This window comes from Pungitius pungitius, chromosome 4, assembly GCF_949316345.1.
Source record: "Pungitius pungitius chromosome 4, fPunPun2.1, whole genome shotgun sequence".
In the NCBI taxonomy this organism is placed as follows: domain Eukaryota; kingdom Metazoa; phylum Chordata; class Actinopteri; order Perciformes; family Gasterosteidae; genus Pungitius; species Pungitius pungitius.
Window position 1 is genome coordinate 5,834,196 of NC_084903.1, and position 10,420 is coordinate 5,844,615.

Below are 10,420 nucleotides of genomic sequence, written 5' to 3' on the forward strand. Positions count from 1 at the left end.
CTTCGGGAGACTTGTTTAAATTAGCGACAATTCTAGTGACATGTATGTAGCATGTCGCTTCATATAAAAGTCGCCGGGAGGATGATTGTTTGTCATAATAGTCCAACCACAACCGCATTTCAACATGGGGGAATTTCCGTGAAATTTTTTTTCTCCCATCCTGTAGCCAACGCGTGCCCCCCCAGGAAAGTGCCCCACCAGTTGAGAACCACTGATCTAAAGCACTCATGTCCCCACGCACACCTTGACACTGCCGCTAAACATCTGACTATCACATCTATGAAGGTAGATTTTTGTCTTTATTATGCAAACCAAAAAAATGTTGAGAACAAATTGCAATTAAAATATATAACTGAGAATATAATTTCATATATATAATATATATTTTTTGTTTTGCTTATGAAACTATTGTTTTTGCCTGGAAAACAATAACTTTTGCTCTCAAAACAAAAAGCGACTACGACTGACATCTCCCAGTGGTTGTCCGCTCACCACCTGAAGATCAACCCAAACTACTTTTATTCCCATGAAAAACCTGCAAAAGTTATATTTTGTATATATATTTATGTTTTCATGTGGTTCATTTAACCCTTGTATTATGTAGAAAAAGAAAAAAATATGTTTATTATAAACAAGTGTTTCAAAAACCAGTAGCTGTGTTGATGTTGCTGTAACGTCATCCCCCTTTGAGGAATACAGAAAACACATCGCTGATTACTAACAGTATTAATTTCCGTGTATGAATCAACGTCACAAAGGATAGCGTATACATTGCAAAACCAGCGACGTTGTGACCGCGTCACGGAAGCTGCGCATGCGCATATCTTAAGTTATAATTTCGACTATTTAAGTCATAATTTCGACTTTCTTAAGTCATAATTTCGACTTTCTAACCCTTCTTTTTTTTGTGGCGGAAATGGGCTTCCATAAATACCCCCCTGCTGCAATCATGACGTCGATACATCTAGACACACAAGGAGCGTCAAGTATTGGTTCAGGCACTCTTTACGCCAGCAGGATGTTTTAAAAATATCAGGAAAACGCCTAACGATACTCATCCATAGTGGATAATTGTAAACATCAAAAACATACTTTCTTGGGACCCTAATTGAATGTAGGGGAAACACTTTGTATAGCTTTTGGAATTCTAGTTTAAATATTCTCAGACAGAGATGCGTGCGGCCGTCCTCCAATCAGAGGATTGGCGGTTTGATCCCAGCCCCGGCTAACCCGCATGGTGTTGTGTCCTTCAGCAAGACACTTAACCCCAGCATTGCTCCTCTTGCCGTGACTACACTGTGTGAATGTTAGTTACTAATGGGCAGGTTTGTGTATGGTAGGTCCTGTCATTAGTGTATGAATGGGTGTGTCACAGTGAAGTTGCTGGTGCGCAGGGAGGACACAGGGTTTTCAGCAAAGGCAAGTGCTCTTTAATGAAGCAGAAGATGTGCACCAACGACGGGTAAACTCAACAATTACATGTCAGGGATAAACAGGCACACAGGGCTTAAATACACTAGGGAGGTGCAGGTGATTGGACACAGGTGGAAACAATCAGGCAATCACAGGACAAGGCAGGAAGTAAAGCTAACCCAGGGACACAAGAGACATGAAACTACTAAATAAAACAGGAAGAAGAACCAAACTGTGGCAGGGTGAGGGATGTCATGTAGTGTTAAAGCGCTTTGAGTGGTCAGAAGACTAGAAAAGCGCTGTACAAGTCCATTTAGTTTGAATGAAAAACATCCTTTCTCCCACCCCCCCCCCCTCACCCAATTCCATTATTTCAAAATAAATCCTCAATGATTATCTGTACCTCAACCACAATTGCTTTCAAATACTAGTACAACTAGTACTTACTTATTCTACTGCTAATACCACTAGTACCACATTTTCTATAACTAGTACTAAACCTTAAATTACTACAAAGATATTTGTTCTTAATTCACAACTTTTATTATTTCTGTATTTTTTTCATATAAGCTTCACCCATTTCTGTATTTTTTGCAATTCTTTAAAATTATCTCTCAGCTTTTCCTATTTCTATTCTTTCAGCCATGTTTAAATTAATTTCAGCTTTTATTATTTTTTCCAAATTCATATAAGCTCCTCCCATTTCCCTATTCTTTGCAGTTCTTTCAAGTTCATTTCAGCTTTTTTTAAATTTATTTCAGCTTTTCATTTCTATTGTTTCAGAAATGTTTACAAATTATTTCTGCTTTTTTCATTTCTGTATTTCAAGCAACTTTCTGAAATTAATTTCAGCTTTATGCATTTCATTCTTTTTAAACAAAAAGTAAATACAGTTTATAATGAAGTATTTTAGTTGCAGCCGAAGGAATGAGTTGCTTTATTCATGCGTCAAAACGCATGCTACATTCCTTCAACATTATGCTGACATTCAAACTAATGGATTGTTTTGGATCCATTGACCATTTGGACATAACGTCAGGGTTTCAGGAATGGATTCATTTGTTGAGTGTTGGGAGTCTAAACCTAATGGTATAGTGTAACTTCAAAGCTGTCAATTAAAGGTGTACATGCAATATAAAGGGAAGCAGTGGGGGATGAAGGTTTAAACCATATGAAAGGGAAGTTGCTAACAGCTTTTTCTATGCCGCTTATTACAGGAGGATATTTTTCACTCCATGGTCGTCACTGTGTCAACAGCGGAACGCTCCTCCTGTTTCTCCTGCTGATTATCCACCCGTTTCTCCTCCTGTTTCTCGCACTGATACGCCGCCCGTTTATCCTCCTCAGTTGTGGGATCTGAGTACAGGCAGGACGTGTTGCCGTCTTTCCATGTAACCATGATGTTTCCTGCTTTCAGCTCGCTCATTTCTCCATTGTTTCCCGTCATTAGCCTGTCAAGTAATGGTGATGGTTTGCTGCTGTCACCTCGGAGTGCTGAAATGATCCGTAGCGCCTCACCTTCATCAGAAACAGCTGCAGCCGCCTTGTACTTTGCAATCTTCTTCCTATTCCTGTGGGAAGTTTGAAACTATGTCACTCAAGAGTCTTCAAAATATTCACATTCATTTTATTATGCCACCATGAAAACGTCGTTGTATACTTGCTGGCCATGGTTCCCATTCCCAGCAGCAGAAAACCAACAAGAAGGGAGACAAAGGACAGTCCCAGTAGCACAAACGTCCATGTGGTTGCTGTAATAGGAAAACAACTGCTGAACAAACAGTCTCACCCCGCGGGGGGTGGGGGGGGGGGGTAGTAGTCGAGTAATCGACTAGTAATCCGCCTGCCTGCCTCCGGTGTCGAGCCATGGGACTCGCAACATGAATTGTCTTTTTGGGGCAACAAAGTTGGTAACCCTACACTGGCTCCTGTGGTTGCATTTGGTTCCAAATTCTTTTTCTTCTGTGATAGAGCTAAAAACTCTGATTGTAGTCCTAAAACGTACCTATTAGAGTGTTCTTTGCTGAATGAGGCCACCTTACAGACGGTGAGGGTGGGTCAAGTGTTCCATCTACAGTGCTGGATAGTTAGTTGGCTGCAACATCAGGTTTTATCTTACTTACTTTTCTTACAAACGTGCATTTACTAAATCAATCAGTTCATCTTTATCCTTTGCTTTTTCTCGTGTATAGTACACATTTAAAGAACATTTCTGATGAAGCTTAAATCTCTTATTTGTGTTTCATTCAAGTCTGCAAAATGCAGACATTGTTGAAAATAAAATCTACCCCAATTGTAGTTCTTCCCAAATGAATACCTCAAGCGGCACCACAGCTCGATACACCACTGTTGTGTTTTCTGTGGGGTTTTGTAATTCGTGGAGTTTTGTTATTTCTTATTTACATGTGTGATCAAATGTTTACCTGCCAGAGCTATACATATAAAGCCAGGAACACTTATGGAGAATCTTTGAGGTGTAGCAGCGCAATAGTGTAGTGCCCCTTTAAGAGATGACTGTGCTGTGAGGACATGTGACCAGTGTTACCCCACCAAAAACCAGTTGTCTTGGTTCACCCTGAATCAAAAGGTTTCCAAGCCACTGACGGTGTACAATTTCTTAACTTTGTTAAGTGGCTGTGATGCCACTGTATAACTGTCCGGACAGAATATCACCTTTTGTCCAAATGTTTCGGTGGTTCCAGGCTGCAGCCTCGCGAAAAAAGTATCGATACACATGTTTGGAAGTGATACGCCCACCAAACCAGTTGTCTTGGCTCACCCTGATGTAGCAGGTGGCACCATGGGGTGGCGCTGTGGGGTCAAGGCGGTGCACCTATAAAAGGGGAAGTGGCACTTTGCCATGGAGTGTCAGTTTCCTGTTGGGTGGCCAGGGTATGGTTGGGTTGGGTTGGGTTGGGCCCCCAGTAGTGGTGAGAAAGCTCCATTCTCTCTTGATTTGTAAACATATTTGTTTATTCTTTCATATGTACGGGTGGTAGATTTTAATGGAGTTTGCATGACAGGATCGGGAGGAGAGGCACCGATCCGGACAAAGAGGGAATGAATAGGTGTGAGTTTGATGCAGCAGGTATGTTGGGTTTTTTAATTAAATTAAAGTATGAATTAAAGTTCGTTGTTGGTAATTGTGTATCCTTGTGTATCCTTGTGTTTCAGTTATTATCCCGCTACCTGCTGTCCTTTTATTAGTTTTGTTTTTGTTTTCAGCGGTTTGTCCGCTCCTGGTCCATTGTATTTTGTTTTTGTTTGCGTGTTTTAGATGTAATAGCGGACTAACCACTTTAAGTTTTGTTTGTTTTGTTTTCTGATCACTTTCCCCACATTCCAATGTACACCTCCTGCAATGCTCCGGGCAAACCCTGACCTATGGTGTGAACTGAAGGGGGGGTGTTTGCAATGTGCGCTGTGATTTGCCGTGGTTGGCCTTATACACAGGTGTGCAGTGCCGTGTTAAACGGGTTTGACCGCGGTGTGTTTCGCAGGGTAACTCGGGGCGCTCGGAGCCTGCAATGTGTCTGTGTATGTGGGGTTGGATTAGACCCATTTGGAATAAATATTATTAAACTATATTCGGCTTCCGTTTCTTATATCTATAAGTTAACACTGAACCAAAAGGTTTTCTTGCCACTGACGATGTGGAATTTTATGACAAGTATTGAAATTAGCAGCGGCACTTGATGGCGTAGCGCCTCCGTCTTATAAAGTGTTGCTGTTTTGCTCGACTGCATGGGTTCGAATCCAGGTTGTGGCGATCTTTTAATAGATGTATGTTCTTTTATTTATTTCTTTATACGTGTCAGTGATGTAGTGCTCACTTATACAATCATAATCGCTGCATTGGCTATGGGATGCATTTTGAACATTTTCAGCAATATGTTTGCGAATGTGTGACGAATCGGGTGACAGAGGCAGACAACATCTGCCGCTGTCGGGGCAAAACAAACACGCACGCGTAGCCAAACCAGTAGGTTCAAAAACCAGTAGGCACGTAACACCGGTGTTTACCAGGTGAAAAGGAAGCGCGAGATTCACTTAGTCGTAATGACTTCCAACCCGGTGTGCAGCCACTTGGTAAGCTCTCTTAATTTCCAATGTTTCTTGTCTGTTTTATGATGTATGCTTCATGTTGTCTGACGTCACCATAGTATGTTGCTGCTGTGTTTACTTTCTTTAGCTTTATATGTTTAAAGTATGAAACGCGGACTGGTATGTAAAGTAGATACTTCCTGGTTTGCCGTGGGGCATTGTGGGAGTTGTAGTTTCCTGCTAAGGAAAGACTGCATGCTTTGTGATTGTGGTGCATAGTGTTTGAATGTACATGCAAATAAAGAAACTTTGATGGTGGATTATTATTATTGTTATCATAGTATTAATGTTTATTTGTATTTTGAATGTTATTGAGATAAAGAACTGGGGAGCTGTGTTGGTTGTACTATGCACATGGAAATTGAAACGTTGCATATCTCATTATTCCAGGTTTATTACCTGGTTCCCTTTTGACCAAACATAAACAAACAAATGAGGAATCCTGAGTAATGTCCTGTGTATGCCGGGTTGCCCTTTCCGTGGGGAGAACACGGAACAACCACAATGAGACCAAAAATACACCACTTCAAAAAGCTTAATTGTGTTTTTAAACTTGCCGCCCTTTAAGGACTTGTTAGCTCCACTGGACTGTTGGTCATCAGCACTATAGAAAAAAAAAAGGACTGGGAAAACTTTGATGAAACTTTGTACAGAGCAACGGACCAAGCGGCACTTACCGTCCTCTGTGCGATAATACCAGCGGAGGTATTCTCTCTGTTCGTCTGTCATGGCCACCGCTTTGCCTGTCTGCTCTGGAGCCTCAAACTCTTCTAGATCACCAGATGCCCTCTTGGATCCTAGAGGCATAGAATAACTGTTTGGTAAATATCACATGACAATTTTTGCCATTGGTGTACTGTTTTTTGTTTATTTAACACTTTGTGAAATTAAACAGCCAGCCAAACTCCCTTTTAAGAGCTAGGAATGCAAGCGTGCTTCCTCTTTTTAATATCTGCATATGTATGACATCTTGATAACGTTCAATTGGAGAGAAAAGCCATTGCTTTCTGAAGAATACAAACACAGGATTGATGTGGACTGTAAATATAATGCCACACGGCTGCGATTAAGCCAGCTGCCGCTCTACTTCCTATTTCCTGTTTTGCACTTCCTGCTGTCCTGCCTATTTTATCTTGGAACAATAAAACAAATCTTAAAAGTTGACTTAACCGAAACTCCAAAATATTGAAGGCAGAACAATTAGTATTATGCAAATTATGAGTCCAAAACCTTTAGTTCAACCAAGTAAATTCCATAACACGCAATGAAACCCTTTTTTGCAACAGCAGTCTCATCTTTTAAACCCTTTAAAAAAAATATGATTAACTAATTAACAGTCAATTCTGTTGCATCTTAAACCTTCAAAGTTTAAGCTTAAGACATTAAGTCTAGCTTGAATATCTATTTTATACGACACCAGTTTTTAAGAATTTACACAAAATCATTCATGTTAGGCAGGTGATCTGATGACAAGTTTTCCCTTGTAAGTGGGGCTGTTAGGCTGGAGTTGTTCCTACTTTTGGGCACATAGAGGAAGAGAATGTAAAAACATAACACTATTTCTCACTCTCACTAGTGTTTCCAGCTGTTAACAAAAGCTGTGAAAAGTCACACTACACGCTCAGCAACAAAACCGCAGACAGAGACTAGCTGGTGAACGTAGTGGAGCATTTAGTAGCTGAATATGTTTTCCCTCAGGAGTTGATGGAGACCAAAACAGAGAATATAAAGTGTTCTTGTCAGGTGCACAGTAAAATTTTGCTCTGTAATGTGAATATGTAAATAGGCACCTGTTTGTTTAACATACATTGTTAAAAGGTGATCATATTGTGTTATTACATGTTCTGCTATAAAAAGTATACATAATAAGTCAGTTATTGCCAGGAGTTATTATAGGGTTTATGAAAAATGCCTGAGCTCCCACACAGTCTGTGGACATGTGAACACACATAAGTAACTGATTTCAATCTTTAAACCTTTGAACCAACTCTGGAATCTAGAAAGAAAATGTGCCTTTTACTAATCTGTTTCTTTACACCACACTGACTTACTGAGCTTCTCCTGGCAGATATCCCCTACATCCAGAGATTTCCACTTGGAGAGTTTGCTGTCATGGGTGAGAACCAGACGCCATCCATCTGTTGACAGCAGCATTGATGTGTTCCCGCTGATCAGTCTGCCTTTGTCACAGTCCCACAATAATCCTCTTGCATCTACCTCTGACCCCAAGCAGGGCCGAGTACCGAGAAGCTGACTGTGCAGGGCTGACAAACATCTGGACGATTCAACGCACATCAGCTTGCTCCGATCAATCCAGATCCACTGCTGAGACTCTGAGTCTACATCGCACTTTTTCAGCAGGACTTCCCATGTAGCTGCAGATTCCGCCAGACACAGGCTGCTCTGGGTGTTGTGGATCATAAATGCCCCGGCCCCTGCAGGTTTTATAGAGGGAAAAGTTTAGATCTATTATTAATTAATATATAATCTATTAATGTATTCTATTTATCTATTTTATTTAAAAGGCATGATGTACATTTTAAATAATTGTATATATGTATAATATAGCTAGAACAGAAATGTGCTCAAAAGACCACACAGGACACAAAATACAGTTACAAATTAAAAGTAACCATTTTGCTCAATAAGTACAGTCCTGAGCGGATTTTAACTTTAGTTTTTTTAAAACTATTTTTAAACTATTTTAAGTATTGATAGAGCTGCAGCTCTTTATCGCGTCAGGGAGGGTTTTCCACTGATTTGTGGCTTTTGGAAAGCAAAATTCTGCCAAAATGGAATTTTGCAGCCTCGTATGCATTATATTGTTGAGGATCTAATAGTTACTCAGTAGGTTTGCCAAGTTGTATTTTATGGTTTTAAACATTCTTTTCTTACAGTTCAAATTAATCCAGTATCAGAACTATGGAGCCAAATCCAACTGAAAATATTGTTCATTTGAAAACAAATGTAACCTGAACGTTTAAGTTTTGATTTGTTTAACGTTTTGATGATTACAAGCCCCTCCCAGTTGATGCCCCACCCCCTATGCATTCCCACATCAGGGTCAAAAGTCTGAATGTAAAAAAAGATCTGAAAGTGAAAATATAAAATCTGCAGGCCTGACGGGAGTCATTATGATAGTAAGTAAATACCTGCCTTTTACACAACATAGTTGTAGCCATTAAACGTTGACATTTAATGCCTTTAATGACATTTACATTAAATGTATGACATTTCAGTAGTGTAGAGAAAATAGCCCTTGTACGTGTGGCTGTTGCTATGCAACTTATCTGACCCCATATGACCCGTTGGTCTGTACCACCTCAAAAATCACCTCTAGCATCTTTTGTTAATGTATGAATGAGTTCCAAATGTGTCTGAAAGACACACAGACTTACCTAAGAGGAGAGGAAAGAATATGATCCAGGCACCAAACATATCTAAAGAGGATAAAACATTTTCAATCAATGAAATGTCAAACTTATCATTGAATTAGCAACTCGAGCAGTGAGATCATTTCTGCGAGGTTTGTCTTCTGGATGTAGCCATGAATATTCTTTTTGAAGTTCAGTAGATAAAGTTAAACTGAAGAAAAATGTTTGCACGAAGATTACCCTAATAGGCACTTGCTTCTGTGTCCGGACAGACACAAGTTTAATACTGATGCAGATACTCGCATATGGTCCACACAAACCCTTGCTGACATGGTTAATTATTACATTTAGATCATCCCAATCAAAGCACTTGGCCGCTGAATTTTTCTGTCTGTCACATGAAATGTTCTTCTGTCCATGACCAAAGCATTTAGTGAATTTGTCCTTAATTTTATTCTCATACACAAGAATGTTATTTTCTCGAGTTTTTAAATGTCTCTTTTAATTGTTGTCAATTCTGTTTTGTTTCGAATTTTCCTATTTATTGCATCTTTCATCTGGCATATTATTTGTGTAAAATTATCAAACAAATGTACCTAAATTATTTTCAATGTTGATCTCTGGACCTTATTTTTTAGATTCTTCATGTTTGGCCTAAAGGACTAAAACTGTTCAGTGGAGTCCTCTATTCAACATATTGTCAATACAATCTATATTTTTGGTATAGTAGTCTCTGGCAACAGTTAATTCTGGGTCTTGTGCATTGTGTAGCACAAGAGCTCACAACATCATGCCATAGCATACCATAGCTATACACACCATTATGAGAGTATGAGGAAAGGCTGTCAAATCATATGTTCCCACAATGGTAAAGAGCAGGTTAACATGCTGTGACTTAAACCACAACCATCTCCTGTATCAAAAAGTTTTATTTATCAGCTAGTTAGTTACAACCCAACTGCTGTATTTAAATGTTTTATGATCTATTACGGATTCCGATCTAGATACATTAATAGTTAGTCATTTGAGTGTGTACTCACTTGTATGATGTTCTGTCTATGGCTCAGATGAGAAAAAGGGAACTTCTGACTGTGGAAAATGGATAGATAAAAAAGTCTTTCCAAAGTTCATGGGGAGGAGCCTGAAACAACAAATGTGGCAAACATCATTGACAGATTGTACTAGACAGTTCTGTCTTTATGATAAAAGTGTTGTAATGTGGTCTTATGTATAATTTGGGGATTTCTGTTAACTAGACTTTTGTGAGTGTCCGCTTCATGTGATTTTAAAGATAATCACATTCGCAAAGGAATTGTGGGGCATTGAAAATAAAGTTCAGACTGTTAAATCTAAGGTCTTTGACCCCATTACTTGGTTACTGTTTAGACATAGCAGTGACCTTGTCCTCTCTGTTTGTGAGGTTTTGTGACTCATCGGTCACACACACACAGCATTGTAAAGTTTGTCTGTTAAAGGGTTTTACTTTTATAGCATAGGTGTGTGTTTGTGGGCTCAGTGCGGAATGAGGG

General features: G+C 39.5%; 1 protein-coding gene across 1 annotated transcript; it reads right to left on the reverse strand.

The window, feature by feature from the left end:
* Positions 1-2,013: 2,013 nt before the first annotated feature.
* On the reverse strand, positions 2,014-10,012 carry si:cabz01068815.1 (solute carrier family 51 subunit beta). The gene is made up of 6 exons (XM_037449787.2): positions 9,932-10,012; positions 8,916-8,957; positions 7,569-7,952; positions 6,195-6,314; positions 3,074-3,164; positions 2,014-2,984 (listed from the first exon to the last, which is right to left on the reverse strand). The coding sequence occupies exons 2-6, from the start codon at positions 8,953-8,955 to the stop codon at positions 2,642-2,644; spliced, it is 978 nt and encodes a 325-aa protein (XP_037305684.1). The 5' UTR covers positions 8,956-8,957; positions 9,932-10,012; the 3' UTR covers positions 2,014-2,641.
* Between the last annotated feature and the right edge of the window lie 408 nt (positions 10,013-10,420).